This window comes from Centropristis striata, chromosome 4 (genome assembly GCF_030273125.1).
Source record: "Centropristis striata isolate RG_2023a ecotype Rhode Island chromosome 4, C.striata_1.0, whole genome shotgun sequence".
Taxonomy (NCBI): Eukaryota; Metazoa; Chordata; class Actinopteri; order Perciformes; family Serranidae; genus Centropristis; species Centropristis striata.
In genome coordinates this window covers 8224092-8241783 of record NC_081520.1, presented here as the reverse complement: position 1 = coordinate 8241783, position 17692 = coordinate 8224092, and the positions used below count along the sequence as shown (strand labels likewise).

At 37.8% G+C, this 17692-nt stretch overlaps 1 protein-coding gene across 3 annotated transcripts in view; it reads right to left on the bottom strand.

Moving 5' to 3' along the window:
* Window positions 1-17692, bottom strand: part of myo18ab (myosin XVIIIA b) — a 170856-nt gene that overhangs the window by 85773 nt on the left and 67391 nt on the right. For all 3 annotated transcript variants that reach the window (XM_059332180.1, XM_059332181.1, XM_059332182.1), the window contains 8 exons: window positions 17359-17449; window positions 15202-15394; window positions 14057-14143; window positions 10772-10913; window positions 9481-9640; window positions 6419-6605; window positions 5095-5302; window positions 2968-3077 (listed from right to left, as the gene is read on the bottom strand). In XM_059332180.1, coding sequence (XP_059188163.1) covers window positions 2968-3077; window positions 5095-5302; window positions 6419-6605; window positions 9481-9640; window positions 10772-10913; window positions 14057-14143; window positions 15202-15394; window positions 17359-17449 — 1178 coding nt within the window. The remainder of the gene's footprint in view (window positions 1-2967; window positions 3078-5094; window positions 5303-6418; window positions 6606-9480; window positions 9641-10771; window positions 10914-14056; window positions 14144-15201; window positions 15395-17358; window positions 17450-17692) is intronic.

The following is a 17692-nucleotide window of genomic DNA, read 5'->3' as shown; positions in this document are numbered from 1 at the left end:
CTATGGTTTTGTTTTTGTTTTGTTTTTTCTGGGGCAATATACACTACAGGCCAAATGTTTGGAAGCAACTTAAATTTTCTGTTCACCATGGCTTTCTTTGGATTTTTGGATGTGTTTACTGCATGATCACACTTTACCTTTATTGAATTTAACCATTTTCCTCAGTTTACCTTTAGGTATATATTGATGTTACCAGACCATTGCTGAATAAATGTTAACAAAAGAAAAGAAGGGCTTAGTTTTAGGGTTGAGAAGATTTGGAGGAGTCACAACTTCAGTGGAAAAGTTAAAAAAAACAAAACAAATCATAGTTTGCATTATTCACTTTAGCTCTTTGGCTTGTGAGAGTTTGGATACAAAAATCACAATAAATCTCAACTGTGTTCATATCTCTGACAAACTACTAGTAAAGAAACAAGAGTACAGATTTACACATTAAGGAAAGAAGGATACACAAAGTCTAAGCAATAAAAACCAAAAAAAACCTGATAATTATAGTGAAAATGTTTTCTGATAAGTGACTCTTTTTGTAATAATTACGTTTACTTTGTTACAAAGTATAGCAATGAAACTCAACTTTTTTGTACAAATTTGATCTTGCTTCCAAACTTTTGGCCTGTAGTGTATGAATTATATAAAATGTTGTTAAATATTATACTGTATAATAATATATTTATTAAAAAAAAATAAGAACAGAAATTAACGAACTAACGTGTTCTCATAACACAGTCTAATGAATTTCTTTGACAGGGGTCTGGAGAATGTTAGAAGGACATAAACTAGCATTAGTGAATAATAATGACCATTTAGCATTATTGTGTTTTTATCACATGTACTGTAGGCATCAATTTAATTGTAAAATATGAATTATGTATTGTATTTACAGTGTATGTTATTGTTTCTGTGTAAAGGTCAGGATTACTGTTTGAGGATATCTCATCAATCCCACTATCATCTCTGTGGTCTGCTGTGTGGCTTGTTAGCAAAGAAAAGATGCTCACAGAGTAACTTTTCACTGCAATAGCTTCTCATATGTACAGTAGCCTCATTACACGCAGCGTCTGCTGTGAACCAACAATTTAAAAACCTTTGAATCTTGCACCATTGAACACAGTGTTGATGACTGACATCTGCTGGTGAAACACACAATGTAGTGCAATCAGATTAGACAGACTGGCTATTATTGGATCTGTGTCATTATTGTTTCTAACAACTGAAACCTACTGTATATAACTTAATGAGCAGGTAAAAAAAACATTGTATACCGTATTTCCTCAATTTAACCCCTTAACGCCTGAATTTATATAGCTCTATATAAAAAAATGTTTTATGTGTGTTTTTGCCTTTAAGTAGATGGTAAATAATGTTGAGATTATTAATTTCACTTTTGCACAAAAAATAAATAGAAATTTTGGTATGTTGCAAATTTGCTACAGCAGGCATAATGGTCAATAATAGGATAACAATAACACAGTAATATAACAGTGAAAAAACAATGTTTTATTTATTCACCCTCGTTTATTTATATAAACCTGCAACAGCAGGTATTCAACCGGCATTGGGGGAATGCAGACGCTATCTCAGCTGGTTGACTGAGTCAAACGGTTTGTCGCATATTTGCGACAGCAGGCGTTAAGGGGTTAAAGCCGGGCCCCTGTTAATGACCGGCCTCATTTAGTAACCGGGTGTAAAAACAATTTTTAGTAAATAAAAGCCGGCCTCTTTTATAAGCCGGGTGTCTTACCGGTGTTATGTCAAAGTCTGTTCCCCCGTCGATATGTGTCCCCCTTACCTTAACCTGCACCAACCTGACCCCTGACCCCAACCAGTCCTCCTTTAAGTTGTTAACATGAGCCCAAGTTTACCTTAACCCCAAACAGTTCTCTCTACAAGGCCTAACCTTAAACTTAAATCCTAACTCCAACCGTGGAGGTGATGCTACGGAGAACACCACTCAGGAAACATCATTTGACGGGTAACAGATTTCAACACAACACCTGTATTTTGAAGTTTGGCCACACGAGTTAGTACTGTAGGTAAATATGGTTGTTTCTCCCACTGTCCTAGTTATTCTCTGTAAAGTCGAGCCATTTACGCACGTTCTTCTGGGCTTTTTAGTAGTTTAGACATTTTAAATCCTGCTTAAAATGAACATTCAGCGTGCTGTTCATTGTTTGTTTACATCCGAGTACTTCCAATATGGCTGACATCCGGGTAACTGGCTACAATGCGCTGTGTAAAACACTCTAAAAAGTGCCGGTCAGAGCTGCTCTGATTTTCTTTTTTTAATAAAAGCCTCCAAATAATAGCCTGCCCCTATTATTAGCCGGGTCCCAAACTGATTTTTTATTAATAGAAGCCCCGGCTACTATTTGAAGAAACATGGTATTTAAATCTTATATACACTTGGGCACATGTGTGTGGAGTCTGATGTTCTCACTGAGTTGGTACAACATGCAGTGTTATGACTGTTGACTGTAAAACAGCCCGTAGGAGTGAATGTGAGCATGAATTGTTATCTGTGGTGGTCTGGTGTAGCCCGCCTCTTGCCCAACAACAGCTGGGATTGGAATAGTTGATGATGGATGGATTTTGTACTACCAGAATATATAGTCCCTAACAAATGCACTGCTTCCTCCTGTCTGAGTAACGTTTGATAAAAACCAGTGACCAGCTTTCTTAGGAAATCAATGAGCCTTTTTTAATGTGAAACTACATATTTCTTGGCTGGTGCGGAGAGTCACAGACAAGGCTGGGGGGCGGTATAGCACATTTTCGGATTTAATCTCTTTTAATAGATATGTTTACAATAATACTTTTTTTAAAAAGCCTCATCCTTAAAAACAAGACATCTACAATAACAATCAAAATGAGACCTGTCTGCAAAGCATTTTCAAAGTCTTTGTTCCCATCATCTTAACACACACAGCATTCCAAAGTATCAGGCTACATCTGCCAAACACTCACCCTCTTCTCATCCGTGACAATGTAGTGGCGGCCATGCTTCTTGGTCAGATGTGGTGCCAGGACATCAAAGCGCCTGCGGAACTCAGAAAACACCATGTGGTCTGGGTATCCTGGAGCCAGGGAGGGAGCAGAACAGAGAGGAGAGCACAAAGACACCCAACATCAAGGTTAGAGGAGCGTCAGCAAGGGGAGCGCCAACAACGTGTCAATGGTCAACTTTTATTTTTAGGAGAAAAACAGCCAAAAAAAACAACACAAACGGCAGACTTAAGAGCAAAAAAATATGATAAAGGCTTGAAAAGTGGACATTTTTGTGGTTACAGGGTTTCTCCATATTTTTAGATAGGCACGGACAGTAGGGGTGTGCATTGGCACTGCCCTCACAATTCGATTCGATTACGATTCACCAGGTACCGATTCGATTCAATTCTATTCTACGATGCATTGCGATGCATCACAATTATACTGCACACAACAAGGGACATTTTTCGTCAGTCATGGGGCAATACAAGCAGTCAGATATGCCTAATAACAATAGATTTTATTGACTATATTTTGAAAAGATGGAAAAATGAATCTCCTGCCTGAGTTCATCTAAAAGTAAGGAAAGAGAATGCTGAATCATGCATGCCCCGCATTGCGATGCATCGCCGAATCGATTATTGTTGACACCACTAACGGACAGTAAGAATGTCTATGGGAAGAGAGTTTTACCATAGGAAACAGGGCTACAGGATGTAAAAGCATACTAGGGTTGTCAAAAGTATCGATACTCAAAAAAGTATCGATACTAAAACGTTGTATCCAGATACGATACTCATTTTCAAAAGTATCGATATCAAGTACTTGAAACTTGGCGAATCATCTTAAGGAGCGACACCCTTTACAGCCTTTACAGTGGATTTCGACAGGTTAGTGTCTTTCGTTTCAAACCGACCTATTACTGATGTTATTGTGGCCGGTGGCTCGCATTAATGTTGGCCGTGTTATTATTAGCCGTTAGCCGCAGCTAGCAATTAAAGGCTGACGTCACGTTAATGATTATAAACAATGTAAATAAATAAATCAGGCACGTAGTATGCCCATATTACCTTAATTGACACAGTGTCAGTATACATAAGCATAGAGTTAATAAGTTTACATAAATGTTGGTGACTGAAAAGTGTTATTTTCTCTCTTGAAGTCCCAGAATGAAGCAGAGAAAAGTCGACTTATCAAGCTTGCCTAATATTGTGCACAGCATACAACCTCAAAATATTGTTCTAATTGTTATTGTTTATTATATTTGTTTATTTTTTCCACTACCTCAGACCTGAAGCTTGTTGCAGTTTCTTTTTGCACAACTGTTTTTTATTATAAATCTTTAACCTGTGGTTCTGTTCATTTTTACATGTTGCATTTTTCTTGTTAATAAAAATATTTCTGTTAAATTTGGGGTCTTTGTTTTTATCCTTGTGGTATCGAAAATCGAATATTTTGTGACAGCAGTGGGTCAGGTTATGGCAACCCTCTCAGATGCTGCATCTCTGGATTAATTTCTGGATTTAAATTATGTAGGCAAAACAGAAAGCAGAGTTTATTTTTCACTGACATCATCAGAAAGATTAATCGGGTTTGAGAGCAGGTTAAGCTTGAGGAACTTTCAAAACACTAGAGAAACTTCTGTATCAGACAGTAGCAAAGGTCAAAATTGAATGACCTGTATGAGAATTACAACAGAGATTGCCAACCGAGATTGGATACCCGTGACCTTTGACCCCCTAGGCAGCACTGCATTAACCCATAAGAACCCAGACCAAGTTACCCTTAAAGGATGTGTTCTATAAGTGGACCACAAAGAACACATTTCTGATGTTTAAAAAAAAAATACTACCCCTAAATGTCAAAGATCTGTGATGTGACATATATATGTTACATTGGTCATTTATGGTATTTATGTTTATAAGATTTCTTATTTTAAAATAAAAAATAGACACATTTTCTGCTTACAGAGACACAGATTTGCCTTTTTCTCTGCATCTCCTCAACATTTATAACATCAGGAAAATAATTTTAAACTGATGGCGTTCTTGTATAATTGAGTTTAAAGACAAAGTAAATGTGAAGGTTTCCACTCGTCTTTATTACCTTGCCTGTAGATGCGCAGTGCATCCAGCAGCTTGGATCCTCGGAGTTGAGCTCTCAGAAGACCCACATCCAGAGTCATAAGGCCTGAGTCGGCGCTCTCTCCGTGCGTCACGCGGGGCTCACCTCCACCACCCACTGCCTCCGCCTTGGGCAGAAGGCAGTGGACGAAGTGAACCCTGGAACGACGCACCATGTCAATCAGAGCATCCTGAAAACACAAAGGAGGTGACTCAGATATGAGCTACTGCTTGTTAAAAGAACAACTGCAAAACAGTCAGTGCAAAAACCTTCTCAGGTTAATCCAACATTCTCTTTACATTGTGTGGAAGATTGCAAATCAGCCATCTACAATCCCCATTCCAAAATAGTTGGGACGTTGTCTAAATTGTACATGAAACAGAACACAATAATTCAGTAATCCTTTGTGATATACAGTACAGGCCAAAAGTTTGGACACACCTTCTCATTCAATGTGTTTCCTTTATTTTCATGGCTATTTACATTGTAGATTCATCAAAACTATTAATGAACACGTGAAATTATGTACTTAACAAAAAAGTGTGAAATAACTGAAAACATGTCTTATATTCTAGTAAGCAAAGGGTGGCTACTTTGAGGAATCTAAAATACAAGACATGTTTTCAGTTATTTCACACTTTTTTGTTAAGTACATAATTCCATATGTGTTCATTCATAGTTTTGATGCCTTCAGTGAGAATCTACAATGTAAATAGTCATGAAAATAAAGAAAACGCATTGAATGAGAAGGTGTGTGTCCAAACTTTTGGCCTGTATTGTATATTACACTGAAAAAAAAAAAATTGTCAATGTACACCCTCATTGTTGTGAGAAATCAAGAAATCCAAATCATTCTTCCAACATTCTTTAGCACAGGTGGAGACACTTTGAGATTGTGCAAATCATAATCTAAATGTTCTAGACAGTGTATGAAACTTCCAGCAAATACTCTAAGTAAGTATATCTGAACCGAAAAGTAAAATCCCCAAACCTCAGATGACTGTTCAGGGATTGAAACTCAGCCCAGATCACAATCAGGTTTCAATACCTGAACAGTCGGCAAAACAATCTGAAGACTGGTGAAGATATTGATTGACTTTAATGGATGGATGGAAGATTCCAGGTCATTTTGGTTGCATTTGAAGTAACTCTTAACTTGCTTCAAGGCAGCTTGTTGTGTTAGGTTGCCTACAGTATTTGATTGCATCTCCCTTAACAACAGATATACAGTAATTGCTGTCATCAGTCAATGGTATGGCTATTTTAGGATGAAGTACAGGTTTTAATCACAGTCTTCTCCACTTACCACTTGGAGTTTGACCTGGATACACAGGCTTTTTTTCTTGACAGCAGCCACTCCTGTGGTGAACGTTTTCCTCATGCTGGTGGCTCGGCGCAGGGCGAGCTGGGAGGTGCCCTCCAGACCAGCGATGGAGCCCGACAACACTGTGGCCCCGCTGGCCCGGCCCATAAACAGCCCGCTGATGTTCTTCCTTTGGTGGCAGAGGGATGAATTGCATTTGCATGTGTGTAAAAGAATATATTTTACCTCACTGCGGCTACGTTTACACGAGGACGGTCTGAACAGAAGACGCAAAAGTGGCGTCGCGTCTTCACTTTTTATTCCTCGTTTAGAGGAGCATTTTCATGAGGAAATCTGCGTGCATACGGTGACGCAAAAGTGTGTGAAATTCGATTGTATGCATGCATGGCGGCATCACTTAAAGCGATAAGAGCATCTTTGGGCATGCAGAAGTTTTCACGCCACACATTTTCATCAGCTACTCCTTCCACAAAGTTATCCACCATCCACTAGATCTCCCAGGTCTCGTTCTCGCCTCCGACGAATTGCTGCATCCTAAATGTGATGGAGGTAATTACAGATCCTTCTCTGTTCAGTAATACTATCTGTACATATCCTGTACATTTGGTGGAAAGACTCCTGTAAGTTTATTAGAGCTGTCAGAGCAGCTTGAAGGTCCGACGCATGGAAATAATCCCACGTTTGTTTATTTTCCTGTACTGGAGCATGTATGTGACGTAAACACATACGTGACGTGAGCAGATCTGAGCAGAGTTTTGCGTCTTGTCAGTGTAGACGACACGCTACGGTGGAGCGTATTTAACTTTTCCACTTTGGAAGGTGGTTTCAGATTTTTGCGTTTTTAAGCCCCCAAAAAGCCGTCACCGTCAAAACGAAAGGCACTTCCGATAAAATATTTTGTCGTTTTTAACCGCAAGCGTCCTCGTGTAAACAGGGCCTGCATCAGCTAATTATTAATACAACAAATACAGGGAACTAATCTAACTGCTTTGGTAGGACATTAAACTCTTAGGAGACTCATAGGTTTGTAGGATGCCCCCTGAATCATTTGGCAAATCTATTGCCCGCTGCTCTCAAACTGTGGATCACACCTTTTCTAAAGCTCCATAGATATTGGAGCTGTCAACCAAAGTTATAATAGTTTTGGATTTTTCATCAGTTTTAGTTTTTAATTTCGTTGTGAATTTTTGTTTTCAAATTCAGTTCGTTTTAATTCGTTTTTAGAGTGAGTTTGCTAGTTTTAATTAGTTTTTATTTTTTGGAAAATGCTTAGTTTTAGTTTAGTTTTTATTAGTTTTAGTTTTTTTGTAAAAAAAAGTCACAATAAATGTTGCCTTTATTTCCTTTGTCTGATCCATCTCAGCCCCAATAAGTTTATTAAGTCATAAAACCAGATAGATGAAATAAATTTAATATCAACTAAAAAGGTTTACGTATGATAAAAAGTTGACAAAGATGTAAAGGAAGGATATTTTCACTATAATTTTAGTTAGTTTTGAAACCACACAATACAGTTCCAGTTAGTTATCGTTTATTAAAAAAAAATCCAGTTTTTATTTTTATTTCAGCTAACGAGGATGTTTTTTCAATTCTAGTTTTCGTTATTTCGTTAGTTTTCCTTAATTATAACCTTGCTGTCAACTGGACTGGGATTAGTCCATATTTGCTATTTGCAAGTACATATTAAGATAAATCATGCATTTATTTAGCTACACATTCATTATAAATATATAGAGATATGTAATTACTTCTAATTGGGCAAATTGTAAAGTATCATGAAATGTGAAGGGGTTAAAATGACAGAGACTGCAGTAATATTTAATAGTTTAAGATGACTGCAGCAACTTGGGTGTTTATAGTTTAGCTTGATCTTTTTTAATAAACGTGTAAAACTGAATTGCTAACCTGTCAATCTACTCAGCATTTAAGTGTCAATAAAATGTTTAATGTTTCGAATCCCTGGAAAATGTAGCATCCTTCTGAAGTCTGCATACAATTCTATCAGCATTTTGGAGTTTTCATTCATTTGTTATTTTAAAAAGATTTTTTTTTTGTTGACTCAATGATAAATACTGAATTACTGTTTAGTAATAATACCATTTACCTCCATTGTATTGGGGTGGAGGCAGGAATTGCAGAGCATTTTGATTATCACACCCCTTGTAGTTTGCTTTTCTCTAATGAAGATTGGTATTTTTCTCCAAAAAGTCATGCGGTCCACAGAAAGAGTTTTGTTATACTCTCTCAGTTTGGTTAATGTACAGTCATGGAAAAAAATATTAGACAACCATTGTTTTCTCAAGTGTCTTGTTAATTTTAATGCCTGGTACAGCTAAAGGTACATTTGTTTGGACAAATATAATGATAACAACAAAAATAGCTCATAGGGGTTTAATTTAAGAGCTGGTATCTAGACATTTTCCATGGTTTTCTGGATAACAACCAAAATCATTACAAGAAAACCATGGAAAATGGTTTCCGTGGTCTTATCAGCTGTTTTTGTTGTTATTATTATGTTTGTCCAATTAAATGGTAAATGGTAAATGGACCTGCACTTATATAGCCCTTTTCTAGTCGCTTTGCGACCACTCAAAGCGCTTTACACTACAGACTGCGCTCATTCACCCTTTCACACACACATTCATACTGGTGGCAGAGGTTACCCTAAACGGTCCCACCTGCCACCATTGGGAATTCATTCACACACCGATGAACGCAGCATCAGGAGCAATTTGGGGTTCAGTATCTTGCTCAAGGATACTTCGACATGTAGGCTCCGACACTCAGGGATCGAACCTCCAACCCTTCGGTTGGGGGGGCAACCAACTCTACCAACTGAGCCACAGCCGCCCCAAATGTACCTTTAGTTGTACCAGGCATTACAATGAACAAGAAATTGAAGAAAACAATGGTCTGATAATATTTTTCATGACTATATACGGATAACTCAAAGCAGACAGCACACTATTGTACACACTGATGACTGATCCCCATAAAGTCTAATAAAGTGGATGCTGCATGTGTGTGATTGCTGTGAGTTGTACTTTTGGGAGTCCTGCAGCAGCATGGCAGCGTTCTGGGCAGCAGGGTTGTGCTTGGCGTGGCTCAGCCAGCCCTGAGTGTTGTACTCCACCCAGTCTGTCCCGTGGCTGTGGCCCAACAGGAAGAGGTGGGGCTTCTCTCCTCGCAGCAGCAGACTGGCTCCTGCAACACAGGATATATGTCCATTATTCCCCATGATGTCAAGAGGCAAGGCAAGGCAAGTTTATTTGTATAGCACAATTCAACACAAGGTAATTCAAAGTGCTTTACATACACATTAAAAACAGCAAGACACAATTGAAAACAGTAAAAACAGTCAATTAAAACAGGGAAATATAAATAAAAATATAAATAGGATAAAATAAGATACAGCAGGATAAAAAAAAGAGATAAAATAATAAAAAGCACAGGTCAAACATTGTGTAGTTAAAAAGTAAGGGCAGTAGAGTACAGCAGTACAGTAAGTGTTAAAGTTAAGAGTACGCTGCAGTAAACAATAGTGTTTTTAGTCCTGATTTAAAGGAGCTGACCGTTTGGGCAGACCTCAACTACAGGTAGTTTGTTCCACAGGTGAGGAGCAGAATAACTGAAAGCTGCCTCACCCCGCTTAGTTCTTGTTTTTGGGACACGCAACAAGCCAGTTCCAGATGACCTAAGGGGTCTGGATGCTTCGTAGAGAGGGAGCAGATCAAGCATGTAATTTGGTCCGAGACCATTCAGTATTACCAATGTGGTCTGTTGATCCTGCAACAGCCACAAACCTACTGTTCACTACTTAACCCTCTGGAGTCCATCAATTTATTGAAAATACCCATGTTTAAGTTACAGTAATGACTTTATCTATATATGATATGTAGACAAGCTGAGAAAGCCAGTTGAAAGTGCAATCATAGGAGCTTTCCATTTATGTTTCTAGACCATTTTTAAAATGTGAATTTTCTTTCCACAATGAAAACTATTACTATTTTTAATTTACATGCAAATAAACTGTTTTGTAGTTTTATTATTTATTATTTTTTCTGCTATTTTTGTGTGTATAAATGGTACATTTCCATAGACACTTTTGTTTGTATTTCGGGTTCCTGGCAGCTTTATACTTTAATTAAAATAAAATGAAAAATCTGACTGATAGCCAATTTACTGTGGAGAAAAAGGAGCCATGCATGTGATGTAAGGACAGACTGAAAGATGCTAAACAGAGACAGAAATTAATGCATAGGAAGTTGACAAATTTGAACCAAAATCTCCTGGACTTCAGAGGTTTAAGCAAGCGGAGACAGGTTGAGTGCTCACCTTTGTTTTCTCCCTGTGCAGAGCCGTAGTAGCTGAAGAGTCTCTCCAGCATGGTTTCCTCTGAACCTCCAGGCTGAACAGCCTCCTCCTCCATCAGCCACAGCAGGCCTCGAGCCTCATCCGTCCTGGCCAGAGTGCGCACCTATGATGGATACTAACACTCAGAAATGTCCCAAACTTTTCTGTAAGATGTCCACTCACCATTGTGAATTATACTCTGGGGTAGGATGGCCTGCTCTGGCCACTTGAAGGGCTAGTCATTGGTATACTTTAATTTATAAGGCTTGGGACTGCTGCCTTCGTACATTTGCACCTTAATTACTGTGCTGGATCTTATTCTCTTATTTCACAAGATCAATTATTGCTTTCTGTCCCTTCTGCTCTACAGAGTTGGGTAAAAGGGCATTTGTTTACCCTGCACCTTATGCTGGAATATGCTAAAGAAAGACTGGAAATGAACTGACTTAGTTTCTTTGAGCACATTTAAATCCAAACTGAGAGTTATAGAGGCCAATTCCACAACATGCACTTGTTTCTCATGACGTGTTTAAGGTCTGTATCTGATGTAAATATGTAACTGTATTTTGTGTTTGCTGCCTCTTGGCCAGGGCTCCCTTGAAAAAGGTTCTCAATCTCAATGGAATATTCCCTGGTTAAATAAAGGCTAAATAAAATAAATAAAATGTATTTTATCCTGAATGTGTTATTTGAAAAATATGGAGGTCTAAAAATGATAAAACAGGAAATGCGCTAAGCTCACTACCAAAGAACCAAACTTTGATAAACAAGTTTTGGATACTTGGTAATGTGCCTTTAGTGAGATCTTACTTAACCCAGCCCCACAGACAGATCATTAATGCTAGTCACTCTAACTGTTTGAATCCTGTTCCTTATCTACGTAGACTGGCTGGCCCCCATTCTGACAATTGGATTCCCACAATTGTGTGCTTGGAGGGCTCAGCCTTTCTAAATAAGGAAGTGGAACCTCTGCAAATACGAACCCTTTGATGAATACACAATGTTCACTGACTCTCAAGGCATTTTAAAATCAAAGAAGAGATGCTGCATTGTGCTGCTGAAACCTAATTAGCAGTTATGTGCAGTCTGGATCCTTTATAGAAATAAACCCCCTGGCTTTCATTCAACCAGAAATCACAACATTTCACAGATTTATCTTTGCTGCCTATATTGTTTGTTATACAGTAAGTTGTAGTGTGTTTGCATGCCGATGGGTCTATGGTTGTCCTTTTTGTTTCGCAATATTTTGAGTGAATCCTTAGCCACTCCAACCCCTTCTCCCAACTAAAACAAAATACTTTATTTCTTGTCACCTTTTCTGATCGTTATGCCTTTATCCGCTGAGTGGTGCTGTTTGTTGATCCCGTCCAAAACCATCAAAAATCAAACCAAATTTCACAGCAAACCATCTTATAGTTGTCAAATTAAATTTAACGACTCCCTCCATGCCTTCAAAAATCAACTCAAAAACCACCTTTTCAAAATAGCTTACAAGACCTGAACTCAAATCTCTCCATCTCTGTTTAGTTCTGTTTTCTTCCGCATTTTGTGTTTGTGTGTGTCTAATTCCTGTTATGTTAAGCGACGTTGAGTACCTTTAAAGGTGCTATAAAAATTGAATGTATTATTGTTATTTAATATTATTGTCAAGAGATTTTACTCAAAGTGACAAATGAGAACCTCGTGGTGGTTCTACAAGTCATTAGGATAAATCCTCTGGGGACATGAATATGTGTGCCATCCAGATAAGAGAAAACTTTGACCTGCTGATCCGTGCTAGAGGAAAGCTCAAAATATCAAAATCAGTATTCTTTACCAACTTTGCACCATGAATGTCTTTACTAAATGTCATGGCTATCCAACCATCAAGTGAAAAGATATTTCAGACCAAAGTGTTGACCAACTGACATGACCATCCACAGACCCTGCTGCTAGCATAGCTTAACACTAACCAAACTCTAACACATATAACTGAAAAACATTGGGCCTAATCCACTAATATATGCATAGAAATGTTGTCATTTTGCTTATAAAATAAGTTTTCACAAAACATTAGTTAGTTAATTGCTATCATGGTTCAAACAAACTAAAAAAGAATTGTCTTGGACTTTGATGACCTATCCGTCCACCTTAGACTTCAGTGAGCCTCAGTGGCGGTTCTACACAGGGGCCTACAGGGGCCACTGCCCCTGTGAAGAAGCCCTTGGCCCCTGCTGTGGCCCCTGTGTCAAATTAATAATAAAATGATCAATTTATAACGATGAACAACGGAACAATTCTTACCTATTTTCTGTTCAAACAATATCTTATTGTACACAAAATGAACCCAGAATGTGTACATTGTATAATAGTTTATTGTGCAATAACAGCTTTCAAAATAAAAGAAAGTGATTGTGCACAAAAATGACCAATGTCATTGTCGTACAAAAATAATTGTTATTGTTGGTAAGGCTCATTGTTTCAATCAATGTATTTGTATGTTCTAAATATACTTAAATAAGATATTTAAATAAGTTAAAATCAAGGATTTGAATGCTTAAATATCATCTTTGCCATTTTTTAATGTGCCCCTCTGATTAAACACTGGCCCCTCCTTGGCCCCCACAGTAAAACTGGTCTTGAACCGCCACTGGTGAGCCTTGATGGCTTGTTGATGCGAGAGGTCAGAGAAGAATGGCCAGACTGGTTGGAGATGATAGAGAGGCAACAGTAGCTCCAATAACCACTGGTTACAACCAAGGTATGCAACCTTATAACCTAGAAGCAGATGGTCTACAGCAGCCAAGACCACACCAGGTGCCACTCCTGTCAGCCAAGAACAGGAAACTGAGGCTACAATTCAGACAGGCTCACCAAAATTTGACAATAGAAGATTGGAAAATATTGCCTGATCTGATGAGTCTTCATTTCTGCTACAACATTCAGATGGTCAGAATTGGTCTTAAACAACCTGAAAGCATGGATCCATCCTGCCTTGTATCAACGCTTCATGCTACTATTGGTGGTGTCATGGTGTGGGAGATATTTTCTTGGTACAACTGAGTATTGTTGCTGACCATGTTCCTTCCTTTTATGACCAGCCTGTACCATCTCCTGATGTTACTTCCAGCAGGAGAATGCACCATGTCACAAAGCTCAAATCATCTCAAACTGGTTTGATGTAACCAACAAACCAAAGGCATGTGACCAGTAAAACCGAACACAATGACGTCACATGCACAGAATTGCCTGAAACAGATACAGTGTGGTGATGTTGCTTGTGCTTACCAGAGCTTGGGTTGAGGCTTGGTCAATAGCTGCTACAGACAGTGAGGTACTGGACTCTATGTCATCTAAAGCAAGCTCTATGTTTTCCTAGATGCAGGGGGGATAAAGGATTAGGTTAGTAACCTACAGCAGATTTATAAGCACAAGAAGAGTTCATCAAAAAATTACAACTAAAGCTAATCAGGTTGATCATGAAATTAGCCAGTGCAAGACTGTAGATTGGGTTGTGTGAGCGTGTAATTAGCACAGTGCTTCGAAAAAACTTCTAAACTCGAAGGTTTGTTGGTGTGTATGTTTGTATGTCAGTTAGCTCTGGTGGTATCTATACATGCAGATATTTTGCAATAACTGTCTTTGAGATTTCACCTTTTAGCTAAAACAATTGGAGGTCAATGGAGTCCAGGATACACCCAGGACTTAGATGTTAACAGTTTTAACATGAACTTCTTCCAGTGAGAAAAAAAGTTCCTAACTGGGCTGGTCTGAGACAAAAAATGAGCCCAGGCCTTTTGTCCAGGGCTGGTCGATTGATCACACACCAACTATCTGAGTGCCAGTCTGGGCCCATCAGACAAAAAAAAAAAAAAGACAGGTTGTGTCAATACTCATTTCCATTGTATTGCTATGAAAGCGAGCATCTCAAAACCCGACCAGGGAAAACCTAAACTATCTGCACATGTAAAAAAAACAGAATACAGAATAACAGGAGCGCTGCTGGTGTCCCTAAATACACTGGTGCTCTTACAATGGGTAAACAGTGAACTAAAAAGAAGAAAATGCAGTTAAAAAAAAAGTTTAAAACCCTTTATTTTACATGGGCCTTGAGGAAGGCACAAGCCGACACGCATTGGTGTTTTTAGATGAAACCCATGTAAAATAAAGGGTTTTTAACTTTTGTCAATCCACCAGAGTGACTGCATTTTCTTCTTTTGAGTTATCTGCATATGTAGTTGGCACTAGAGCTGAAAGAGTTAAATAAAAGGGATATAATTTTGCTGTAATTTGAACAAACCAACGATTTAAATAAATATATATTTGACTTTATTGCAGTTAATCTGAGGATAGGATTAAAGCTATTGTGTCAGTATGTGTGTGTTCTGTCCCGTGCCACTGCTTAGTGTTGTGCTCTGTTGCTCCAGCAGCACCTCCTTGTATCTCTCCAGCTCCTGGACGAAGGTGCGTTCATGGAACAGGGTTTGCAGTCTTTCCTGTGTGTAGTTGTGGCAGAGCTCTTCAAACGTGGCTCCCCGCTGCTGCTGAGCAAGCCGGGGGTTCTGGAATCCTGGAGTGTCCACTATGAGCAGCGAGCACAGAGAGTGCTGACTGGACTTTAGAGCCCTGAGGGACACAAACATATCATGATGTTTTAGTGATGAAGCTTTGGGACTGGGAGTCTGCAGATTGCTATTCATATAGAATAAATATACATATTCATATATGTGTAAGCTATAAAGATCATTATGTATCCAGTAGTTTTCAAAATAATAGCAGTCCAATATGACTAACCAGATTAATCCAGGTTTTTAGTATATTTTTTATTGCTACATGGCAAACAAGATACCAGTAGGTGCAGTAGATTCTCAGAAAACCAACAAGACCCTTTTAATGCACAACATGGGTCTAAAGTGACCTGACTTGAGTTTTTAATTTTCTATATCTTTGCAATAAATTAATTTCATCATTCAGTATTCCAGGTTTTCCTAAATTAACTTGTTTTTGATCATCATACATCCTCATTTTTTGTTTTCATTTCTTACTTTTTGAATAAAAACCCTTTTTGTATCACTACGCTTCTAATGCACAACATGGGTCAAAAATTTCATTATGGGGTATTGTGTGTATAATTTTAAGGAAAAAATAATTTAATCAATTTTGGCATAAGACTGAAACATAAAAAATGTGGAAAAAGTGAAGCGCTGTGAATACCTAACAGATACACGGTATGTGTGACAAAATGATACATAAACATGTTAAATATATTAAATATATGAGTGTGGAAAGTAACTATTTGAAACAAATTACTATTATTATAGTATTAGGTCATTTAATTTTAAATCAAATTTGGTGAATGATGAATGAATCATTTTTGACCCATGTTGTGCATTAGAAGGGTTGTCCATATGTTGTGCATTAAAGGGTTAAGGCTGTGCAATTGGGCAATTAGTTGAAAGCAGTGTGTTCAAAAAAAAAAACCTGTGGTCATTCAACTAAATATTAGTTTAGTGATTCACAGGATTGCTAAATCCCAGAAACAAAACAGTTTGTACAAAAGAGTTTTGAGTTTGTAAAGTCAACAGCAGACACTGCTATTATTTTGAACACTGTATGTATGGTTATTAATGCATTTCTGGTTAACAAATGCTGATTAAATAAGAACAAAAACATTACATTACATTATTACATTTCCTTGAGTTTCAGAGATGTGTTGGTGTGAGTCTGGTCACTTTCACGGAAATGTATAATTTTTTTAGAGCCACAAGTGTAGAAAAATAAATTTTCAACTTTCACAAGAAGAACTGATATCTATGAGGAACACCAAGTGTGCAGCAACTGGAGCAGAGCATATTGAGACAAAGGCACATGAAAAATATGTAGAATATAAAGTCTAAACTCTAAAAATGACTTGTTTTTTGCAAAGATCAGCACGAAAAATAAATGCTAAAAAATCCCAAGAAAGCTCCAAAGTACCCTTTTTAACTGATAAAAATGCCTTCATATTAAGCAAACCTTACTAAAGTTGTAATACTAAACCACACAAAGCTCTAACAAAGAACCAGACTTGTCAAGGCTTACTTGTTTTGTATTATACCTAAAGATTAAGGGGATCATAATTAAAGATAGTGAAACACTGAAAGGAACTGAAATAGTAGTTGAAGTGTGAGTTATGTGTAGTTGCTGAAAGGAAGATAAGTACAACTAGAGTAATATAGGAAGGAATGTACTCAGGCAAAGTGTAAGCTCTGAAGGGAGCTGAAGTGTCATGTGAAGTGTGAGTTCAAACATACTGTGCCAAAAGTAGTTAAGGAGTTTTGAAAGGACTTGTACTATCAGCTGAAGTCTAAGCACTAAAATTAGTTGGCCTGTAAGCTCTGAAATCAGTTGAAATGTACAAAATAAATGTCAAGGTACAAATGATTTATTTGTCAAGAGGACCAAAGAGGCCACTTAGAATTAAACTATACAGTAATGTAGGAAGTTCAAGTGAGATAAAGAACAAATTTGGCAACTGCATCATGAAGTCTTTGGAAAAGAAAAGCTCCCAATAGAATTAAATTAATAAAGTAACAAATATTGCAAGGTACCTGTTAATGAGGGAGATGACAAGAGTGAAGAGCTCCGAGTAGAGTCCAGATGCCATGGCCTCCAAACACTCCAGAGCTGTGATCTTCGAGGCTGCAAGACGGAGACAATAGATCAGAGTCAGAGCAACAACAAGAACAATGTGAAACATTAGTGTGAACTATAAAAAGTGTGTCTGTGTTACACTTTTACTGATTTTTATCAAAGATCAGGATGGTCATTTTCTCCAAGGACTTATCTTTTTGTGAAACAAACCTGGAAAACGACCACTAACAGATCACTGTCAAACCTCAATGATCTTTGGATACAGACAGAAATACAGAGAACTCACACCAA